Source organism: Lichenostomus cassidix, chromosome 15 (assembly GCF_008360975.1).
Source record: "Lichenostomus cassidix isolate B80296 chromosome 15, HeHo_3.0, whole genome shotgun sequence".
Taxonomy (NCBI): Eukaryota; Metazoa; Chordata; class Aves; order Passeriformes; family Meliphagidae; genus Lichenostomus; species Lichenostomus cassidix.
Window position 1 is genome coordinate 3,166,659 of NC_139496.1, and position 23,562 is coordinate 3,190,220.

Sequence of the window (23,562 nt, forward strand, 5' to 3'; positions counted from 1 at the left end):
GCCTGGCTGCAGCACAGTGTGAAGTTTGAGCAGACACATGCACAGCACAAGTCCAACCAAGTACTTTTACACAGTATTCTGAAATACATCTTAAATACTCTCAGTTTTCATTGGGAGAGCAGGAATAAGGAGAATTAAATTACTACATTTCCTTAGTACTGGTGGATGGACATTTCCACAGTTGTATAATGAAATAACTCCCGACAGAAATAGCAACTCTCTGTTAATACACTTGGCTAAAGCACGTTTAATTTATGCTCATTCCCAAGCCTTCCCAAGTATCCTTCCCGGGTTACGTAACCTTCTGTCAGCCTGCACTTCCAACCTCCCCGTGCAGGTGGCTTCCAAATTTATTTCCAAACGTTCCCAGCACCGCTCCTCCTTTCCAGCGCCAGGCTCCCCGGGGCAGCCCCGCAGCTCCGGCAGAGCCTCCACCCGCCCGCTGCGGCCGCTCTACCTTGTGGTGGCTCGACACCTCTTCCCTGCTCCTGCCCAGCTCCTCGGCCAGTTTCACGTTCTCCTCCTGCAGAGCCTCGAGCTGCTGGGACTTGTGAGCCGCTGCCAGCTTGAGCGCTTCGCTGCGAGCACACAGAGAGCATCGTTACCATAGGAACGGGAGAGGCGAGGGAAAACTGGGGGAGAGCTTCACAGCTTGGAAAAATACATCAGGGTCACGTGGCGGAGGGACCGGGAATAGCGGTGACAATCCTGGGGACACGGGGACAGGGTTAACCCTGCGGGTGCACAAAGCCTTGCCCTGCCAGCGGCTCAGGTGCTCGGGAATAACTGTGGGCTGCAAGGGTTTGGGAACGCAGGGCTTGACCAGAGGGTTGGCAGTGTTTGCAGCTTGGGCTTTTCACTGAAGGGAACTTTGCAGCCAGAGGTGAAACAGGAGAATTGCTTAGAAGCGTAAAAAGGAAAACTAGGAAAAAAAGGCAACAGGAAAAAACCCAGTTTAGAGCTCCACTGATTTAACTACTCCCTACAAGGTCTGAAATGCAAACATACCAGAAAGTGCAGGATTATCACAGGAAGCAAATAATCTATTCCATTATTTTAACAGACACTAAGCTGCAAATGAGATAAAACCAAAACTGGAGAGAAAAAGGCTTTGCAGCTTTCATCAGCCTATGTTGCTACTAATGAGTATGGTTTCCTTAAAATAAGTTTATTTGCAACGAATTTTTGAAAACATTTGCATGCTGGCTGTAACATGAGTGACTAATACAAAATCTTTAAGATTTGACATCTTTCAAAAAGCACAAAAGATGCCCTTAATTTCACTGAATAGTAATTTTTATTACTGTTTTGTTTTTTTTAAAAAAAGGAGTATCAGTACTCCTGTGTGCCAATACTACAGACTTAAATCCTGACTGGAATATTAAAAATACTTTTATAAGTGTGGGAAGTAGAACCCTTAAATCAGAAACTTACTCAAACACTTTGAAATACAAGGAACTGTTGTCTCTTACTGGGCACAAAAATTTAGACAAAAGTCTGATTTACTTTGAGTTCAGCATCTCATGGGACTGATTTTTCAACCATTTCTTCTACCTGGTCTCACCTTGGCTGATTCCCAACCCAATCCCCTGGGCTGAGCAAACTGCTCCCAGCTCTAACAGTGACTCCCCTCCCCCTGCTGAGTGGAACACACCTATTTTACCCAAATTTCCTCACTGAGGTGCAGCACTAACCCCTTCTCCTCTTTCTTTTGGCATTAAGGCTCAGATTGTTCCGGGCTTTATAAAAACCCAATACTGGGGTCAGTGTGCCCAAAAGGCTGCCGTGCTTGTGCCAAGGAATTGCAAAGGGATGGCCCTGGGAGCACCCAGTGGTACTGCAGCTTTCCCCCAGCCCAGCCCTGCAGGGAAGGCTCTTCCCAAAGGACATTCTGTCCCTGTCACATCCCCTGCCTCCAAAGGGAGGAAATTCCCTCTGCTCTCCTCAGCCAGGCCTCATCAGCTCAGCCCTGAGCTGTGCTTTCTGCCCACAGCCTGCTGACCAGGAACGCCTGTTACCAAGCTAATTCTCACTATAATTAAAACAGGGCAACACACAAAATAGCTGTGAGAACAAAGATCAATTAAAAACTAAATAAGCTTTCCCTTCTCCCCGAGGTCCCACAGCTCTGATAATCGAAGACCACATTCAGCAACAGTCTAAGAAATATCAGAATTAACCCCCTCAGAGTGATCAGGGTCCTGGGAACACCTTGTGGTACTGGAGATTTTCAAGGCAGCATCTTCTAGAAATAATTCCTGCCTTGCAAACCACAGCCCAGTATCTGCTGCCTTTCCATAACATCAGAGTCTGCTCATCCCTTGCTGTTCCAGCCTTAGAGCCACCAGCAGCCATTTACTCTGGCATTTCCCACGAGCACTGAGGCAGGAATTGTTCATGGAAAGAAATCCTGCCTTTCTCAAAGGGGTCTGTGCAAACACCCAGGTTTTCCAAAGCCACCAGAATTCTGTGTCCCTTGTGCCCTGGTGTCACTTCAGAGCTGTCACAAAATGACAAATGGAACTACAATAATAATAATTAGTCAAAGCTGCTCTTAAGCTGTCAGCGAGATTCCAGCTCTCACTCCATGAGCCAAGAAATTCCTCTTGGAGCACAGGTGGAAAGAGGATTGTGATTTAATGCCTGACACCTCTGAGAGCTGGGGATGTGCAGCCACTGCAGGGCAGCAATAACTGGCATTTTTATTCCCTGTGGCACAGCAAAAGCTTTGCTACAATGAGATTCCACAGGGCAACTTGTAATTTGTGTCCAACTTTACATATCGTGAGTCTGTAGTATGTAAAATGTTGTTTCTCCAATGAAGCAGCTCAAATAATGAACAATGAAGTTGAGTTTTCCTTACTATATGTAGGATTTGATTTGCACCAGTTAGGAAATAAATATACAGAAATAAACTTCATAAAGCCATCAATGAAAAATAAAAGCAGAATCAAATATTCTATGAACAAAGCTACTTAACACTCCAAGTGTACTTGTAATTAAATCAAACAGAATTCTCTTCTAATAAAGACTTTAATATCATCTCGTGCCCTCAGGTGGCAGAACCCTCGAGCAAACAAATTATTTCAAACTGTGCTCCAGGGATTTGCTTCAATTCCCTTCAGCCATCTAGTAGCAACATTCTGATGTCAAGTTTTGCACATGCCAAACTAGTATTTAATTTTGACCTAATATCTGCTTTATAAATGAGGATACCAGAAAGGTGCAGAAAGACAATTAAAAAAACCCAACAAACCAACAAAAAACAAGCCCAAAGGTAAATATACGCACAAAATGAACAGGTTATCACTGAAATACTTACAATTCTTTTTTAAGTTCTTCCACTTTCTTGTTCTCCAGATTTAGAAGCTCTTTTGATTTATTAAGTTCCTCTTCATTTTTCAGGTTGTTTTGTTTAAGCATGTCCAACTTAAAGAGGAAAAAAACCCTCATTACAGCAACGAAAGCACACAGTTCTCAGGAAACAATACTCAGCCAACTGTAGGCTTAAGCTTTTCCATTTCCCACCTTTAGCCCTTAAATTTATGCAGCCTGTCTGGACTGATGTGTTTGTCCAACAACAAATGTTACGAGACTTTCTGCATTCAAATAGAGCAGCACAAAGAATTCCAAGCCCACTGGAGAGCAGTTTCCAGGATTCTGGTGTCAACACCCCAAGGTAAAGCCACCTCTGCTCCATTAACTGCTGCAGCACTCAGAGCATTATTTTTTAAATGCAAAGCTTGTTGCTAAAATTAGCTGCTCCTTTGATCTTTCTTCCTCTAAGAGAACTCATAAATTCTGCTTTTCCATACCTTATTTTCAGAGTCAGTAGGGCTGAATGCTGTGCCTGCACCCCCAGGAAATGAATTCCTTGCAGAGATCTTGTTGCATGAGACACAGAGTGTTCATGAATTTCCTGAGCTTGTGTTCCCCACAGAAACACCACAGACCTGATTTGTTTGCATCCAGCCCCACAATATATTACATAACAGATAATCTGCAGCCATTCTCATGGCATTACAGGACCCTGTGGATTTTTTTAATCCAGAAAGGGAACCCCTCCCATCTGGACGTCACCACTTCTAATTCTCGAGCAGTCAGATCCCACTGGAAATCACCCCCATCCCAGCACTCAGGGCAGCCCAGCTGTTCACTCCCAGTGCTGTGGGAGCTGCAGAACATCAAAGGCTGAGGCTCTCCTCCCTTTCCTCAGACCCTGGAGCAGCACAGAGTGGTGGGAAGACACAGAGTGGAAACAGATCCCAACAGGAACTGCTGCACCTTGGACTGACACTGTGTGCAAAATACAATATAACCACAACCATAAAACCAAGTGCATTTTCCATCACTCTGTGCTCATCCAGTAATTTTTCACAGTGGGAAAATGACAGAATCCTCTCCTGCCTAATCCAATTCTCTATGATGCAACAGTTGCTCTCACAAATGAGGCAAAACTTTTCACAGGAGAGTATTTAATGTTATTACTTCATTCTGCAGCTTCTCGTTTGTCTGTCTCGAGTTCTCCAAAGAGGCCAAAGTTTCAGTCCTTTCTTTGTGAATGGCATCCTTCTCCTTGGTCACCTGCTCCACTGCCTGGAAAACATCTGCCAGTTTGGCCACCTGGATATAAAGGGAGGTGAGGGAAAAAACAGTTTTTATCAACAGGAATTCTGACAGCAAAAGATGAACCACAATACTTTATGCACAGCTCCATGGTTTGTCAGATTCTTCCCAGTTAAATAAGGACTTCAGCTGAGAATTTATTTGCATTTTGAAGCTGCATAAAGTATAAAATGATGTGGACAAGAGAAGATTCGATTCCATGCAGAAACAGATCATAACCCCATGCTTGTGTCACCACTGAGAAATCCCCTCTCTTTTAATTCCTGGATTTCTCATTACCACCACTGTGATTGCTCTTAGACCTCTCACCTCTTTAGATAGTAGTAATTCGACAAATATTCACTTCCAACAGCCTGGTATATTTTCAGAAAATACGGAATAACAAAACCTCCAAAATTTGGAAAACAATGGAATTGGAGATAAAGCCAATTATTGCATTATTTCAGTGTTGTTCATTATGGCCTCATAAAGGAACTACTTCACAAAGATATTAAAATACTTAGGCAGGTGTATCCTATAGGATAATTTGATTCCAATTTGCATTCAAAGTGATTTTCTGGCCTTGAAGCCACACAAGCTGAAATTCAAAGTACTTTATACAGAATTTGTTGGTGGTGAATACAAAACACTTCTGTGAATAAAAAGAACACCAGAATTGTGAATGTCTTTCCCAGTCTCTTACACTGCTTTTATCCAACTACATTTACAGGAGCAGCACATTCTTTTGTATTTTTTGGAGTAACTCAGATTTGTAGTTTGCTGCAATTGAACATAAAATTGCACAAAGATCCAATCTAAAACCTTATCTATTACTACTTTAGATTTTAAGCTGCAGAGTCCTTCACCAGAACTCTCAGTGTCTCCTACCAGATTCAGAGAACACAACTTCCTTTTATTCACAGTTTGTGTTGTTTTCCTGCAACATTCAGCGACAACAGAGGCTTTTGCAGTTAAAAAAAAATTTTTTTAAAAAAATAATGGAGTGTTTTTCAGACTCACAGTTGCAATTTGCAACAAACCTCAAGTACCATACTGGCAGAGCCCACAACTGCAGTGTGTTATGAAGTGCTGAGTATGCAGAGAAGTGCAGAGAGGAAATCAGGGGTTAGTGCTCAGGATTAGTAGAAACAGCCCCAGACTTGACTTTTAACTATGGATTTCAATACCTCTGGGTTTTGCACTACTGCTTGGGCCTGGAGAGTCTCAGTTTCTTTTACTTTCAAAACCAGATTGTTCATCTGTTCCTGCAGCATCTGATTTTGCCCCTGAGACTCCAGCAATTTGCCTGAGAGGTCACTATTAGCTTGTTCTAAAAGTTTAACCTCCTCACAGAGTTTGTAATAATCCTGGGAGAATTCCCCCTCCTCATTCACTGTTCCCTCCTTACTGCTGACCAGACTTCCCTGCTCAGCCCTCAGGCCTTCCAGATCCTGAATGAGCTCAATTCTCTCCTTTTCCATCAGCTCCATCTCGTCTTGAAGCATATCCATCTTCTTGGAGAGGGTTCCATGCATGCCCTGGAATTCTGCTGCTGACCTGGACAAGGTAGCAAAGTCACCCTGCATTTGCTTCAAGCGGGAATTCAGCTGCTCTTTCTCTGCACAGAGGGTTTCTTTCTCTCTCATTATTTCCACCAGTTTCATTTCAGTTTTTTCTTTCTCCTGAACTACAAGTTTTTTCTCAGCCAGAAATTCCTTATTTTTCTCTCTCAGCTCTTCTACCTCCTTCTCTAAGCAGCTGATGTTTCTTTGATGTTTCATACATTCCAACAGAAAAGAGTCCTTGTCCAGTTTTCGAGCTTCCTTTTCTACAGATAAGTTTTCTTTCACAACAGCAACCTCTCTGTTTAATTTCTGACACTTCTCCTGCAGCTCATCCCTCTCCCTGGTCAGCATTTCCCTGGCAAAGGAGCAGGTCCCCAAGGAAGATGACAGGACCTGCTTGGTGTGTGATGCAGCAGCCAGCTCATCTTCTAATGCTTTTTTAGCATCCTGGGCCTCCTTCAGAAGATTGGAAAGGTCACATTTACAGGCCATTAACTCTTGATTTTCTTCAGTCTTCTTACTTAGTTCTCCCTTCAGGGCTTCAATGGAATCTTGGAGTGTGGCATTGTCTTGAGCCAGAGCATTCTTGGATGAGAGGTCCAGCTCACGTTCTCTCTGCAGATCAGAAATTGCCTTTGCACAAGACTTGTTTGCATCAAGAAGCTCCAAGTATTTTGTCTCCAATTCTTTCTTCTCTTGGAGAAGAGCTTCATTGTGCTTCTCAAACTGCAACGACTTCTGGAGGACAGATTCCTTTTCCAAGGTCAGTTTGTTCATTTTCTCAGTACAGTCTCTCTCACAAAGCTCAGCATCTGCTGAGGCCTTCACAAGCTTCTCAGCAATTACCTTATTTTCATTGAGAAGCTGCTCCTTTTCAGCCAAAAGCTTTCGTTCTGATGAAGAAAGAGCCTCTTTCTCTCGCAGTAACTGATTACATTCCAAACTGAGTGTCTCTCTTGAGGCTTTCATTTCCTCCACAAGAGCAGTGAGACTCCCAAGGGAATTCTCCAGCTCCGTGGTGTCTTTCCTCATTTTGGCAATCTGTGTTTGCATCTCTTCCTCTCTCACCTTTAACGCTTGGTTTTCACTGAGTGCATTGTCTAAGCTCACTCGCAGCTCTTCTGTGCCTTCGAGGAGCAGATCCTTCTCTTCCTGCAGCCTCTGCAAGACCCTGCCCAGCTCCTTTTCCAGGGCTTCATGCCTCTCTTGAAGAGCCAAGAGCTCCTTCAGGGCTGAATCTCTCTCTGCAGCCAGGGCTGACACTTGTTGCTGGAGCTCTCTTTGGTCTCTGGCCAGGGCCTCACAAGAGCTTCCCAGCTTCTGGATAACATCGTCTTTGTCTTTAATAACTACATCCTTCTCTTCCAAAAGTCCCTTCTGATAATCCTCCAGCTCTTGCTGTTCTTTGACGTGTTTCTGACACTCTACATCCATGGCAGCTTTGCTGGCCTCAAGTTCCTCCAGCTGCTGGGACAAGGTTAACTGCATGGACTGGAGAGCCTCATTTTCCTGAACTGCCTTCAGCAGCTCTGCGTGCACTGCCTCGAGTTCAGAGAGTAATTTGCTTTTCTCAGAAATCAGTGCTCTCTTTTCTGTGCTCTCCTGCTGGCTTTTGGCCTCAGCTTTTTCCTTCTGCTTTAGGATTCTTTTATTTTCTGCCTGCAGTTCGTCATGGTCTTGTTGCATTAACAAAATCTTTGATTCCAGTTCTTTTAGTTTTGATAACAAGGGACCTCTCTCTAATTTTAAAGTATTCCCCTCCTGGGCCAAAGTCTCTTTTTCTGATATCAAAGCCCTCATCTTGTCTGACATTTGCTCGATTTCTTTTCTGGATGAGTCTAACACAGAGCTTAAGGACTAAGGAAATAAAGTTGGGGAGAAGGGAAAACAAAAATCAAGTCAAGCAGACAAATGAGAAATGTGCTTTAAGGGCAAATAGAGCAATTGTAATTTAAGTTTTAAAAGTGTATACACTGACACACAGTCCCTGTGTGAATTCAACTGCTGACAGCCACCCTTGTTACATTACAGAACACCCATGATCCACAAGAAAAGTTAATACCAGATAAATAATATTTTTTAAAAAATCATGGTTTAAAGGTTCCTCCATCCAAAATTCCACATAATTTATAAAACTGCTCTCAATAAACTGAATGACTGTAAATTATTCAAAAGAAGAACCACAGAATGATTTAATAAGACTCTAAATGAATTAAAATGCAAGGAGTTCTATTAAATACTGACTTCCAATTCTCAATTTCACCTTCCATAGATAATTCTCCTCATGATTCTATCAAAAATATATTGTCATAATCCCTTTAATTCAAAACACCACAGCAGTGGTGTCAATATTGTGTGTCAACTTATACACGAAATAATTTGCTAAATCATACAGCAAAGATTATAGCAAATAATTGATGAGGGATGAAAGCAAGCAGAAATGTCAAAGAAACAGGAGGAAAAAATAAAATTGCTAAAGTCCAGCTACACACTAAATAGCTGCAGATCATATTACAGAACAAAAGGTGTGTAGCACTTCTAAATGAAGTAGTTCCCAATGCATTTTAAAATCCAAGCATAAAAAAAACCAGGGAATGACATCTGGCTCCAACTGGTTGTGCTGAGCCAGGCAGTTCTGAATGTAAAATGTTAACTGATATTAAAAAACTGCACTTAATCAAATCTCGTGTAACTGAGGGAAGAAATAACAACCAATTTGTCCTGTGGGCTTCTCCTCCCTAACCCAAATCCACATACCCTGGAGAAGTTCAAAACAGAAACACTGCAAAAATCTTGCTATGAAAGGCTGAAGCAGAGAGAAAACAGCGAGTCCCTGAGACAGAAAATTTGAACTTTAAGTGACTTGCAGAGGGACAAAAGCTACTTACTTTGGCCTGCTCTGCTTGTTTCTGCAGCTCCTCAGCCTGTGCCTCCAGCTCGTTGTTTTTCCTCTGGGCACTTTTCAGTGCCTCTTCTGCATCCAGCAGGTTCTGCTTAAACCCTTGGATATCTGCATCATGTTTAGCCACCAGCTCAGAAGTTTCTTTTTCATACTGGGCCTGAAGATCTTTGTACTGATGCTGGCTGGTCTCGATCTGCTTTTTCTGGTGGAAGATAAAACAGTAAAACGCAGTTCAAGCAGCACTGGGATGGTATTTCTGCAGTTTTAGTGCTTTTAAAGTCGTTCTTACCATGTCTGTTAATTGATCCTGCAGGTTTTTCAGTTCTGCTTGATGAATCTTGAGAGTTTCCTGCTGACTCTGCTCAGCTTTCTGTGTTGTCTGCTCCACGTTTTTCTCCAGCTGAGCAGCCTTTTCATTTGCTTTTGTAAGCTCCAGTTGTATTTGCTCCAACTGCCTGGAAAGACCAAATGAAAGAACATCACTTTCTGCTGACAGCACCACAAGCACTGAGATAAAAGAGTCAAGATTGTGCTGGAGTTCTGTATTCTTACCAAGCATTTAGAAAGAGATTTAATTGTTTAACAGAGAGAGAGTGTTTTTCTAAATTCAATATACACAGGGAAGACCAAGTTACTTTGCCCCCAGTCTGGGGTTTTGTAAAGGTAAAGAACAACTGCTGTATATACATTTTTTACTTGGAACAAAACGCCACATTTTCTCTCACAAAAATGTGACCCAAGTCTTTTATATATCCAAAGAAACTAAGCTTGTCAGGTAATCATATAATGATGAAGTACAATCACAAAGCAGTCTGGATTATTCAAGAGGTCATTTACTCTGGGCAATGAGAAGCACATTACATAAGAATTTTGGAATTATCAATGTTGGATGCTCTTCAAATCACTCCCAGGAGACTGTTTTGATTTATTTAGTTTGCTAGAATAAGTTCACTTGTCATATCAATGTGACACTCAGGAGCATCTTGTTCAGATATTTACAGAAAAATAAAATGAGAAGCTGAGAGTGTAGGAGTGGAGATTTGATGTGACAGTGCTCTGACAGTGATGAAATACCTTTCTTTTATCCTCAGCTCATCGTTCATTCTTGTGAGCTGGGCAGAGCTGTCTCCTGATGACTTCATGATCTCTGCAATGTCATTTTCAAGTTTGGCTTTTGCTTCTGTCAGCTGCTGCTCCCTCTCTTCTCGCTCCCTCAGTTTCCTCTCCATCTCTGAGCAAAATAAAGGTCGTTAAGGTGTAAATTTAAGAGAGAATTTAAGGGAAGGCACAGAACACAGAGGATTGCAAAGAACTAGAAACAGCAATACTGATGCTACAGACCTCAGAAATTATCCCTTTAAAATGAGAAATGATGACTGATTGAACTGTAACTGCAGCAAAAGGTTAAGGACTCTTCAGAAACAGTGAAGAGCAGCTAGTCATGAAACCTTTGTCTCAGAAGTGATTCACTTCAGGCCATGAGAAGTTCTGCTGTCTCAGAGGGGAAGGAAGCAATGCAGGAAGAGACCTGCAGGTCTTGCAGGTGAAACCACTCAGGAGCTGTTCAGCAGAAAATGAACAATGAAGGCAACATGAAGATAAAGTGAAAAAATGCCTCAGGCCAGGGCAGGCACTGCCAGGGGCAAGGGCAGCCCTTGGGATCACTTCTCCAGTGCCAAAACGCCAGGCAAGGTTTGCTTCAGGGCACAAATCAAGCTTCACTTCCCTCTGCACTGGTTTTACATGGAGATGTTCAAGAAGAAAGGCACAGAGAAAACCTCCTGCAGGATACAGGAGCCACGCCAGAGCACACAGCTGGTGATGCATTTCCAAACCATTCCATTTCATCCCTTCCTTACCAGTCAAACTAGACTTGAGCTGCTCCAGTTCTGAAGACATGAGTGCAAACTGCTCTTCTTTTTGGTTCAGCTTTTTCACTGTTTCTAGGCAAGTAAAATTTGGGAAACAAAGTTAGCAACTATTTAAATGTAGACAATTCCACCTACTTGCAAGGTATGCTACCCTTCAGAGAGGCTGCAAGTAATCCTATCCTGAAACTGCTGTACCATCAGGTATGAGCTTGAAAGTGCTTAAAAACCCCATTTTGTTGGCATTTAATTTCTACAGCTTTTTAGTTCTCTGCTTATTTTAGCAGCACATACCTTGCATAGCTTGTTGAACATTCTCTGCTTCATCAGCTGCACCAGTAAACTTTTCTTTCTGAAAAATTGATAAAAACTTAAGGTAAGGTTTGGTAATAACAGCAAAATTCAACCACTGAATTTATGTTAGGTATTTTTCAAGTACAAAATAGAACAGTCTTTGCTCCTATCATAAAGAGATGTCAAGTTTTTGAATTACAGGACTGAATTACAGCTGTATTCAGCAACATACAGCAAGATCTTCCCTTGCCTTGGTTGCAAGTCCCTCAGCATTTAACGTAACTCCTCCATCAGCTGCCACAGATTCCAGGTAGGAAACAAGAATTTGGGGTCTCTGTCCCTGCTGCTCCCAGGCTGCACAGGGGACACCTAAACCCTGTGATTCATCTCCTACCAGTGTCTTCCAGCTTTGCCAGCAGGAATTGATGCCAGACAGTGAAGAAAAGGGAGGATTTTGAAGAAGACAAGTGAGGCTCTTCCACCAAGTTTGTGTATTTACTACTGGCCATGGAAAGACCAAAATTCCCACTGTTTTGTTACTAATGCCAGTGTAGTTCCTCAGGGAAACCCAACCCAACAACAGAATATTCGGAAATTTATTTAAATGAGAAATGTCTTGAAAATCCATTTGTAAGAAGTGTGTAGCAAGCATTAATTGGTACAACAGCTACAATAAAGGGCCATTAAGTGCTCCTTCATGAGCAGTCTAAATTTAAACTGCTGCTGCTTGTGATTTGGTTTAATTTTATCTGCAATCCATAAATAGATGAGTTCTATTTAGACAAAACACCTGATAACACAGGACTGAGGTGAAATGCTCTTTTTATTCTGAGACAGATCCCATTAGCCATGAACCCCTTTCCCTTCTTTCCAGGAGAAAAACAGCTTTGGAAGGCTTTGTTCAGAGTTGATCCACAGATTTCAATTACACTCTCACCATGAAAACCAAAATCCAAAGAGTAAAGTCAAAATTTTTGGGTATTACTCACCAAAACTTGAAGTTCCTTTTCCAAAGAATCTTTAACTTGATTTACTGCACTCAAGTTTTTCTCAAGGTCAAGAAGCTTTTGCTCTTTGCCCTGCAGTTCTTTGGCCAGATTACTGGCCTAACAAAGGTGATGAAATGGAGCAAAATAAAATGACAAACATGAATGAAAAATTGCGGAAATTAAAAGGTGAATCTGAAAAAAAATAACTGTAATATTAAAATCACTCTAGGATGAAAAATAAAAAAAATGAAGAAGAAACCATGATGTGTTAACTGAGTGAAGCTGATTTCCACTGATGACTACATACATCACAGCACTAATTACATCTTGGAACAGATTTGAAACCATTAAAATTTAGTTATTTTGGCATTAATGGTGAATACATTATTTAGTGGCAGACATTTTCGAGTACATTCAAAGCTCAAACAAATTCCAGCATTAGTTCAATCATCAGTTTTGGTTGTTTGATTTTTTTGGAACTGATTGATTTGTGCTTCAATTGGCTGATCAGATCAATACAAACACACAGGGAGGGAATCTTTCCAAGGGCTCTGTACCACACCCAGGGGTGGTGCAGAAATCCTGTGTGACCTCAAAAAGAGAGTCAAAGGTAGAAATTTGGTATCTTGGAACCATCTGTAAGGGGTTTAGGAAAGCTCTTTCCAGTTACTTTCCCACTACTCTTCACTACTATCAAATTTAAAGAGATTTTTCAACCAAACCTAAGGAAAATCCTGCATCACTTTGCAGTCTGTGGTTCCAAAGTGCTTCAAGAAAAGCCCCACCAGGATTTTTTGTGCTTTCTTTTGTTTTTAACAGCCCCTTCCATCACAGTCTTATCAGGGGAAAGGTAATGAAGGAAACATTTCCTTCAAGTCCCTTTGTCTACCCCCAAAGGTTAAAACCTTAGGATGTTTGGATTCTTCTCCCAAACAAGCCAACAAAGTCACTTTTCCATAACAGGCAGATTTCACCACAGACATGCCCAAATCTGCAGCAAGGAATGCAGAAGGAATTTTTTCCTTTTGCTTATTGGTGCAGGTGGAGCACCAGGAACCTGTTGAGACATGACCCAGTTAATGCTTCTCTGAACCTCCTCAGATGGTCCCAAGATACACACTCAGTAAAACTCGTTTTTTCTGTGATGTATTTTCCATAGCAGATTGAAACAGTACAAATGTAAAATAAAAGCGAAAGAAAACAAAAAGGATGGATGTTGATACAAACCTGGCTAATTCCATCAACCTTTTCAGTCTCTAAAGTCTGAATTTGTTTCTCAGCTGCCTCAAGCTGCTTGCTAAGTTTCTCGATTTCCAATTTACCTTCAGAATTGGCTTTCTCAAGTGCAGCAAGGTCCAAAAGCTTTTCTTCAGCAGCTTTGATCTGTGGTGTAAGACTATCAATAACTTTGGTTTGTTCATTGTACTTGGCTTGCAGTACCTCTAGCTCCTTTACCTTTATCTCAGCTTCCTGCAATTTGTTTAAAGTGTCTTCCATTTCTACTAGATGCTGATCTTCCACACTTTCCAGTTTGGTCTTCAGGCTTTCCAGGTTTTGCTCTTTCTCCTCTGTGACTGCCACCAGTTTGGCTTTCAGCGACTCGATCTCTTTCAAGTGATGAGATCTCTCATTCTCCTGCTTCAGTTTCAAATTTGACATTTCGTTCTCATAGTCTAACTTCATCTTCTCAATCTGTGTCTTCAACTCTGCAAATTCTGCCGTCTGAGCCCCAACACCTTTGCTGAAAGAAACTTTCAGCTCTTCCATTGCTTGCTGATGGGAGGCGATTGCAGATTCCAGCTTGGACTTCCACAGCTCTATCACATCGGAATTCTCCTTGTTGGCGTGGTCAAGCTTGCTTTTCAAGGATTCATTTTCTTTTGCCATCTTCTCATTTGAAGCTGAAAGGGACTTGATCTCTTTCTGCAAAGCCTCCTCGCTAAGGCCAAACTTCTCTTTCAGCGAATTCATCTCGTTCTGATGCTCTTTGCCAGCTGCTGCCATTTTTTCTTGCAGAGAACTGATTTCTTGCAGCAGGGAAAGAGAAGTGTCCACGTCGTCGATGTGTTTGCTGGAATCCAACCTCCCCCGGAGCTCAGCCACCTCCTTCACCCTCAGTGCCAGGTCCCTCTCCAGCTCCATGATGCGGGATTTTTCTGACACTGTGGCCACCTAGATCAACAGCATTTTAAGAAAAGAAGAAAGAATTTTAAAAGATGCATTTCATACAAAGACATTCAGGCCTTGCTGAAAAGCTTCCACCGAGCGTTGCAAATTGCTTCAAAAAGGGGAAAATGTCCACAAGCTGTATGACAAGCATCTTATATTGTCTATAAATGTAGAATTTAGTGAAATTCGTTCTTCTGGTATTATCTAGAAATAACTTGCTAAAAAAACTTACAAACCACCCTGATGGGTATTATCAGTGTTTAACAAAATGTTCCTCAGAACCATTTTAAAGCAGACTGGAAAAGAATGGAGAACCTTGAGGTCTTTCTTTGTTGAAATAATTCCTTCCAAATTCATCTCACACCAATACAAGACTGTCAGAGACAATGACAAACCCATTTTTAACCTATAAATCTTCTGAAATTCCTTCTATACCCTCTCTGTTCCCTCTGGAAAAGCGTCCTCACACTATCTGAGCTTTGCACTGACTGCTGGGAGCAGTCTGTGCTACAGCAAAGCTCCCAGGATTAATTCTAATTAGGAAGTTACTGTTTTGACCTCCTGGAAAAGATATTACTTACCTCTTTAAAAGTCCTTATTACACATTATATTGTTTGGTTTATATTAATCCTGGGTTTTTTTCAATTTCACTAAAATCTCCACATGTGAGCACGAATATATGTGTGTGTGCATATACATATTTATTCTTTAAGAATTGACATCTGCTGAACTTCTGACTTGGGACAAAGTATTACTAAAATTATTACTAAAAATATTACTTAAAATTATTATTTAGTATTACTAAATTAGAAAAATATTACTTTGTCAGTAATACTCTGACAGGCAACAGCATTATTAATTACTGGGATAGTCATTAAAAGATCATGTCATTGGTGGGAAAAAAGAGCTAAAAAGCCACTGCAAACCATGATTTAGCAAAGCAAGTAGTACAGCAGCTACTGAAGATCTCAGAAATCAAGCCCCAATTATTAAGTTTGTGTTAAAAGGACTGCAATGTTCAGTCTTCATTTTTTTGGGTTTAATGAACTCTGCTAGTTTTTAAAATGAGCTACTGAATGTTCCTTTATGTCAACTCATGGTCCCTCCTGCTACTTCTGGATCCAAGGATTACTTTGCAGTGTGAAGACATCTTACCTGAGTTCCTCAACGAGTCACACGTCCAGGCACACACACACCCCCCACGGGAGCTCACAATTAATGCTAATTAACATTGTTCCAGCTCTGGCTACGGCAGGAGCAAGGACCTGTTGTCACCCCCAGCATCGTGCCATCAGAAATCTTCCACAACACAGATCAGGCTCGTTATTCAAACAGGGAAAACCATTACCCTAGTGTCTTCTAACTCCCTCTGGAGTTTGTCAGCTTTGGTCTTTTCAAAGAGCAGGCTCTGTTCAAGCTCCTTAATGCGGGCATGCTCCAGTTTGGTCTGCGTCTGTTAGTGGAGAGGGAGAGGAAGAGAACACAACGGTGCCACCATCACATGCCAGCACAAGAGGAGGAGCCACATGCAGGCCGTGCTGCCAGAGCCTTCTAACAGGTGAGCAGAGAGGATGCAGGGGTGGGAAATGGACAGGGAAATGCTATGGATGAGGAAGATGGGCTGAAGGTGTGAATGGATGGGTATGTGGGAATGAAATAAAAGGTGTAAAATAAATGAATCGATAAATCAATCGCAAACGGAGGGATATGGACAAAAAAAGTTTCATGCAGCTGAGTAGAAGTTATTTATCAGTACATGAAGTTTTCAGCACGAATTAGAATAGTTATGTCAAATATATATATATATATGTGCATATATATCTCTAGCTGTTCTAACAGGATGGTAAGTCCCTTTCCTTGTCATCCCACTGACTTTTTCCTTTAATGTGTTTGCCTATTTTATAAATAATTTCCTTATTAACAAGGGGACAAAAATTCTCCACTGAAGTTCATGTGACAAATCAAAACTTTAACTTCCTTTTTTTGACAGTAGCTGTCTCTAAACCTCAGTCATAAAAATGCTTCTGGCCAAGACCTAGGAACATGAAGGTTCATTTGTCACTATGGTTTCAATTATTTGAACAGAAAGAGAATGGTTGTCTGTAACTCCAAAACCCTCCTCTTTTTTCCCTCTTCTCCTCTTTCAGGAAGGAAGCCAGCAACAAGATTCCTCAAAACCAGATAAAAAAGTGAATCAGCCTGGCTGCTCTGCAGTTACTGAAGTCTAAATATAATGAACAATATGCGGAAGAAAGAAAAAAGTAAAATCTTTGGAATTCTAAAAGGTTCCTAAAGAGAAGCAGGATGAATGTAAGTGAGCAGGTACCTCCTGACTTTAGCTTACAAACAGAATTTTTAGCAAGAACACAGAATATTTGGTATTCTGGCTTGATATCCAGCTACTCCCTGAGGCCTGCAAGAGAGCCTGAAGTTTGGGAGATGCAGGGAAAGTCCAGCAGGCAGTTCAAACCTGACTTGCACCTCTGAAGTAGGGAAGAGAAAAAAAATGAAAGAGAAATATAAAGATGGGGATGAGCCTCTTGTTTGCTTCTCCAAACACAGAATTCCTTCTGGCAGCAGCAAGTTATCTTCCTTCCCAAAAGCATCCAGACATCCAAGGGGGTTCGTTTTTTAAACAGTTGAAAATAGTTGGTTATGTTACTATGGAGTTCCTTGGTCCACAAACAGTAAAATCCACTCACACTTCAAAGTGGCTTCTTAGATTTGTTGATGTTTTGGAATTCCACAGCAGGTCTGTTTCTCTCTCAGTGGAAGATTTTCAGGGTATAAGGGGGAAAAATGCCCCCCAAGAACACAGATTACTCTTTTTGCTACCCACAACCTTTGAAAATGGAATTAAGTATTCTCAGAGAAATAACAATTATTAAATAAATGGCTACAGTTCAGTTTTCTCTCTGACACAGGTCAGTATTAGTTCTGATCCACTACCAAACTGTTAGCAAGTCTGAAAAACAATCTGCTTTAAAAACTGGAAATTCATACCTTACTTGCTCTAATGCACCAAGGGGATCTACTAAAAAACAAGAAATCCTAAACCTCATGGCTGTAGAATTCCTCTGGAATATGCAACCTTAAGTTTTTCTATGCTACATAAAACCCAAACCCTCTGATAATTTTATAGACATTGCTTTACTACTTCAATGATCAGACAGACCATCACTGATTACTGGGTTTTTTAAATCCCATCTCCTACATACTACAAAGAGAAATACGTTAAAATCTACCAAAATGGAAATAAAGATGAAAAAATAACACTCCAGAGATCTTTGTTTGACAGCTTTTCCCCCGTTTAGAGCGTAAGAGATTAAATCTGATCTCCAAGGGACAGGTTCCAGTTTCCCTGAGGTGAAAATCTCTGCAAAATTTTCAACTGCTCAAATTTCTCTCCTGATGATGTAGAGAGAAATTCTTACTGATTATGGTTCTCTTTGAGGAAACCCAGAGCAAAGAGAACAGAGAAGAGCAGAGTACCCCAAAAAAGAATTTGATTGTAAACTTTAACTTGGATGGAAAAGAAAAGCAGGAAAGACAAAACCAGCCAACAAAACCAAAGGAATCATCTTCTTCTCCAGACCTTCACTATTAGGGAAGTGGTATAGAAGTGGGATTTTTACTCTGCCTTGAACCTCAGAGAATTCCACCCAAACTTCAGAGGCCAGACTTCAGAGCCCTTTCCAGCACTTGCATGTTCTGCTCTTTCACTCCAGAATAAACTTCCTTGTGACATTCTCCATCAAACTGTGAGATTGTGCTGAGGCCATAAATCCAGACCATCAGTTCTAGGATGGGAGAAGACACCCTCCAGTCCCCTTGTGCTGGAGTAACAATCACAGGACAGCACTGGGATCAGGGAGCATCAGCCTGGAAACTCTCCTTTAGAGAGTGAAGATGTCCATTTATGATGGAAAAATTAGAACAGGGAAGTCAGGAGAAAAGATGGGATCGAAGAGGGAGTGCACAAAACTAGAGAAAGGAAGGGCACATGCAGATTTATTTCTAACAAAGCATCAGCCTGACAGGGAGACTGGAGGAGAATCAGATCCCTGAGGGAGCTCCACAAAGGGAATCCCTAAGGATTCACAGCAGAAAACCAGTTTTAGTCTTCAGAACTTCCTGTCTCAGCTGGGGCTGCAGCAGAGGAGGCAGCCTGGGATAAATTTACCTTTAAAATTCCACTATTCTGAGCTGGGGAAGCAAGAGGGCTTCTTAAACATCTTGCAAGGCCAGTTCTGTTATCAAGTAACACATTTTTCCTACGCGATTTGAAGAGGAGCTACATGAAGATACAGTAAAATCAGACAGCTTTGCAACAGTAATTGGTCAGATGGTTTTAATCACCCCTCCCCTTAGCATTTCATACCAAAAAAAGGAAACAAATAGGGAGAGATGAGGAACAGACAGATTTTTTTCCCTCAGAAAAACTGTCATCTATTGAACAGCAGCAGGAGCTCATAGGAGAGCAGGCAGGATTTTGTGAAGAAAACAGCTAAAATCCTACATTTAAATTAAGGCCACTTCAGGATGCTGGTCAGTCACTTTCTGCAAGCTCCTACACTCTTCAGTGAGTTGCAAAGGTTTTGACCCTGAAGAATTCTAATGACACACTGGCCCTGTCTGCAGTTAATGGGGATTACCACGTTTAGTCATTACACACATTCTTTCCAAGAAATGTTGTAATTGCTCTGAAAGCAACATGCACACAAATACCAGAGTCAATGTCTCAATAACAGATTATGCAGTTAGTGAATCAGTATAAGCATTTTCTGCACACAATCTGTTAACACGGGATGTCTCTGCACATTGAAGTGCCCTCTTACATTTTCTGGGTCTTCCGAAATCTGCCTCTTTCGCTATCAGTAAAATTAAAAAAACAAACAAACAAAAATGTTTCACCTGCAGACTCAGCACTACCATTGCAACACAAACAACAGGAGACATTTCATCAGTTTGAATTCAGTTTAAACCCCCAAGTTAAGCAGCTTGACAAACCAGAGTCTTTAGGATAGTTTGCCATGACTATTGACTGATTTAACAGAACATAAAAAATGAAAATATTTCCATGGACTAAACAATAAAAGGAGCATTCTATGAGGAGTCTAGATAGGTATCTTAAAATGAATGAAAGACTAAAATAAAAGGAATGTTATATGAAATGAGTATTTTTCATAAGGTAGCATTTAAATCACAAATACTTTACAGCAACACAGTTAATTAAGTTTGTACTTTATGCTGTGCAAGAAGTTCTAATATCTTTCTGATCAGACAACAGAGTAGGACAACTAAAAGTATCTTGCTTATTAATCAGCATTTTGGGATAAAATCTGGCAGTGTTCAAATACCTGAGAGCAATCCTTCCCTAAATGTTTTCTATACTGATTGTGTAATAACACACTGTGCTGTAGCCCAACATTACAACTATATAAACATAGAAAGATAGAAGTTACACACATGAATTGCTGCTTAGATTTTATGTGCAAACTCTCAGGACAAAACACTCTTCATTAATCAATATTCTCTAAGGGAAGCACAGGAATTACTTGAAAAATTGACCAGACAGGACTAATCTTCAATATTCATTTTCAAAGGCATAAATATTAACTTGCAATTTCATAACTTCAAAATTATTTTTTTCTTGGTGGTTAGTTTTAACAGCAAAGGTAGAATTTTCTATGAATTAATTTAATTTCTCTAAATAACTACAGCGATTTCACAGCACAGCCTTTGCTAAAGTGTGTAACTGAATTTGGGGTGCAGTCCTGCAGTTTTAGCTTACTCAAGGACTGCAGAATTGGGAATCACTTTCATGTGCTTGAACCAGGATTGCATCTTTTAATGACTCCTGCCTTTCTGTGCCCTCCTGAATATCCTGTTTACGAAGCTGGAGATATTTTACCTCTAGGTCTCCTTTGGTAATGGATTCCTCTTCCACACGGAACTGAAGGTCTTCAACTTTCCTGTGGGGACAACTCATTAAAATTCAGAAAACTTTGGAAGAAAATGCTTTCAAGCTCACTTTTCAGTGGAAATCAGAATGACAGTGACAATGTTCCCACTGTACCAGCAAACCGCCAGAAACATTAAAGAGAAATCTCTCACAGGAAGCATCAGAGGGAGGGAAGACTTCTGTCCTTAAAACACTACCACTAACAAAGCAAGGCATCAGTACTCCTGCAGCTCTAAATAGGGTATTTTGTATTAAAACCCTTTAAATCATCATTGATTTTCTCCTTTTTTCACTCTTCTGCATCATCTGAGGTGACCTAAATGAGCAGTTTGATCTGACATTCTATATATTCTTCCATTCATGTATGAAACAGTCAGAAATTCAGGACACATCCAAGGTATCCACAAGCTTTCGAGATGTCACATCCAAACTCCAGCACTTAGAAACGTGTTTGGAGTCAGGATGAACAAGATGCACAAGGGGAGCACAACAAGAACAGTAATTACATGAATGAGGACAGTTTTGGGTTACCTTTTCTCTTCCTCAAGCTGATTGAGGAGCTCCACTTTCTCCCTGTCAGCTGCCTCCACCATAGCTCGGAGCTGGTCCATTTTCGCCTCCATCTCCAGCACATGCTAATCAGGAGGAATAAAACCAAAATCTGCTAAGCTGGACAATACAATAAATTATGTGCCTGTACCTCAAAAATCACAATTTGGTGAAGTGATGGGCATGTTATCAAATATGTACATGATCAAAGACTGTAGTGAAGTTCAACAAAAATGAGTAAAATTAAGTATATCTGGTATCTCATCAAGCCAAAGATCCCACAAGGGAGATCTCACAGGTATGGATTATTTTACTTTTAGCACACCACCTCTTACTCCCAGCCCTTTTCAAGAGGAAAAGACAATTTTGGAGGTTAAGTCAGTTGTGTTGAAGTGTTTCAGAAGATCAATAACTCTCTTACCCGGTCGTGCCCATCGCGAACCAGAGCCAGCTCCTGCTCTATCTCCCCAACGTGACTCGTTGCTTTTGCAACTTCTGCCCTCTCCAGGTCCCTCTCTGCCAGGAGCTGCTCAATGTGCTGCTGCTTCTCCTTCAGGGCCTCCTGGAGGGCTGTGGTGCCCGAAATTTTTCTTGCATACCGGGAAGAGGTTTCTGTCAACTTCACAAAATAAACGTGTTAAAGATCATTCTGCACCAAGAAAACAGGGAGGGATCTCCAGACTCCACAAACGTGGGGTTAGTAAAGCAAATGCTTTCTGTGACCTACTGTACCTTCTCCTTTTACACTTACGTGACTTCATTTTCCAGAGTTTAACAGTGGCCAACACATGTGGTCAGAGCCCTGCAACAAGCCACAGCCAGGGGAGGAGGCTGGGGCATGAAGTGAAAATAAAAAGCCTCAGCTGAAGGTGTAGATTCACACAAAAGCTGGCTCAGGATGTTCCCAAGCATCTTTTTGCATTAAAAAAAGAAAGGCAGCTTTCTAGCAAGCCAAAACCATCGTGCCTCTAGTTACCAGGTCATTATCTTGGGTCACCAGCAACACTACAATGCTTCCAAATGCTCTGTGAAAAGCTTTGGGAACTCCAATCAGAATGTGGCACTTCTATCATGGCAAAACCAGCCAGCATGAGAATCATGTACCTTGATCTAAAGCCAGCCTTACAGCTAAAAACCTTGTGAAAAACAACTATTGGTATCTGATAAAATATCTGTTTATATCACTGGGAATTAAATTACTTCTGGAAAAACAAAATCTGAAATATTAAGCTTCAAGAATGCATAAGAAAATTAATCAGGAGAGTTTTAGCTAAAATGAAATCAGGTTTTCCTTGACCTTGCATCATCTCTGTCCCACTGAATGGAATCAGTACCAGGGAAAATTCAGCATGGCCCTGCAACCTACACCCTCACAAGGTCCTGAGGTAGAAGGGGAAGTAAATAATCTGAAATTATGAAGTAAAGTGAGCAACAGTTGTGAAAACAGCAAAAACTGAAGAAAAAATTAAATAAATCTAGCACTGTTCATAAAACCTGACTTTAACAGCTGAGAAATTTGCCTAAAAAAAACCAACAAAAAATCCCAAATCACAGACACTTGCTGTTCTATCCTTTAGCTCTCTTTAATCACCCAAATCCAGGAGCATGATCCTTCCAGAGATCAAAACATTGAATAGCTGCCACCAACAGCCTGGAAAGCTGGCACAGGGCAGCAGCCCCAGCTGAGAGCACAGCATGGGATTATTCTCCTGTCAGCACAGACACAGCTCCCCTTCACTCCCAGCACTGCTGCACAATCCCTGCCCCAGCTCCTCCCAGCTTGATCCCACCCCTGCACACTCTGCAATGCACGGCAAGTGCTGCATGAGTGACTGAAAAGGCACCAGATGGAATAAACCACCTTCACTGTGATGCTTATTTCAGACCTTCCCATTTTCCAGATAATTCCCATTCCAGAATATATTGCTTTCTAACAGTTCTAGGTCTTAAAAACACACTTCATTCCCAATTGCAAAACAAATCCGAAACACTTCAGAGAAACATCAGCTTGCTTCAGACTTGGAAATAAATACCAATTGCATCAGACAGCCCCTTAAATCATTAGATTAACTACTCTGACAGCTGCTTTTATTACATGGGAAAAAGAAAATACAAACAGCCCTGAACAAGTGAACAGTCAATGTGAGAGTCCAGCAATTAGTTTTAGCTTTTCTAGAAACTGAAGCACGAAAAGTCTGCTGTCTCAAAACTGATTACAGGAAATCTTGTTTCCCCAGCAGCTTAACTTTTAAAGAAAAAGTCTCAGAATTATTTGGACAATCCTTTTAACTTGGATGGCCACCAAATGTTGATGTTGCCTGAGAGAAAGAGCTGGAAGAAGGCTGGAATTTTAATCCCAGAAATAATGGATTACAGCAGCTTTGTATTTTATGGCCTAAATCATGCAAAATCCCTGGGACATAGCAAAATAAGCAAATACATTTTAGACATTCACAAGGTGTAGCTTAGGGGATCACAGCACATGGAATAAAGTGTTTGGCTCCACGTGTTAGTGCTGTGATCCCAAACTAGAGGGCACTCTGCAGCTGCAAGTGCAACTTCCAGAATGGATTAGGTAATGAAGTCCCACTGTTTGTGCCAAATAAAAATCCTTTTTGTGGTCAGGTATTAACCCTGGTGGCCTGACCGACTGCTG

General features: G+C 41.2%; 1 protein-coding gene across 10 annotated transcripts in view; it reads right to left on the reverse strand.

Annotated features, from left to right (window-relative positions):
* Window positions 1-23,562, reverse strand: part of CLIP1 (CAP-Gly domain containing linker protein 1) — a 61,772-nt gene that overhangs the window by 11,504 nt on the left and 26,706 nt on the right. For 6 of the 10 annotated variants that reach the window (XR_014855281.1, XR_014855278.1, XR_014855279.1 and 3 more), the window contains exons 6-21: window positions 21,328-21,525; window positions 20,889-20,992; window positions 20,307-20,367; window positions 19,231-19,263; window positions 15,741-15,845; window positions 13,451-14,395; window positions 12,224-12,340; window positions 11,235-11,292; window positions 10,932-11,015; window positions 10,147-10,303; window positions 9,362-9,527; window positions 9,059-9,274; window positions 5,793-8,027; window positions 4,489-4,623; window positions 3,323-3,429; window positions 458-578 (exon numbers count right to left, since the gene is read on the reverse strand). Coding sequence is in view for 2 of the 10 variants with exons in the window: in XM_085075523.1 (XP_084931649.1) it covers window positions 458-578; window positions 3,323-3,429; window positions 4,489-4,623; window positions 5,793-8,027; window positions 9,059-9,274; window positions 9,362-9,527; window positions 10,147-10,303; window positions 10,932-11,015; window positions 11,235-11,292; window positions 12,224-12,340; window positions 13,451-14,395; window positions 15,741-15,845; window positions 19,231-19,263; window positions 20,307-20,367; window positions 20,889-20,992; window positions 21,328-21,525 (4,842 nt within the window). In the remaining 8 variants the exon portion in view is untranslated. The remainder of the gene's footprint in view (window positions 1-457; window positions 579-3,322; window positions 3,430-4,488; window positions 4,624-5,792; window positions 8,028-9,058; window positions 9,275-9,361; window positions 9,528-10,146; window positions 10,304-10,931; window positions 11,016-11,234; window positions 11,293-12,223; window positions 12,341-13,450; window positions 14,396-15,740; window positions 15,846-19,230; window positions 19,264-20,306; window positions 20,368-20,888; window positions 20,993-21,327; window positions 21,526-23,562) is intronic. The other 4 variants (XR_014855282.1, XR_014855283.1, XR_014855285.1 and 1 more) reach the window with 4 other exon arrangements.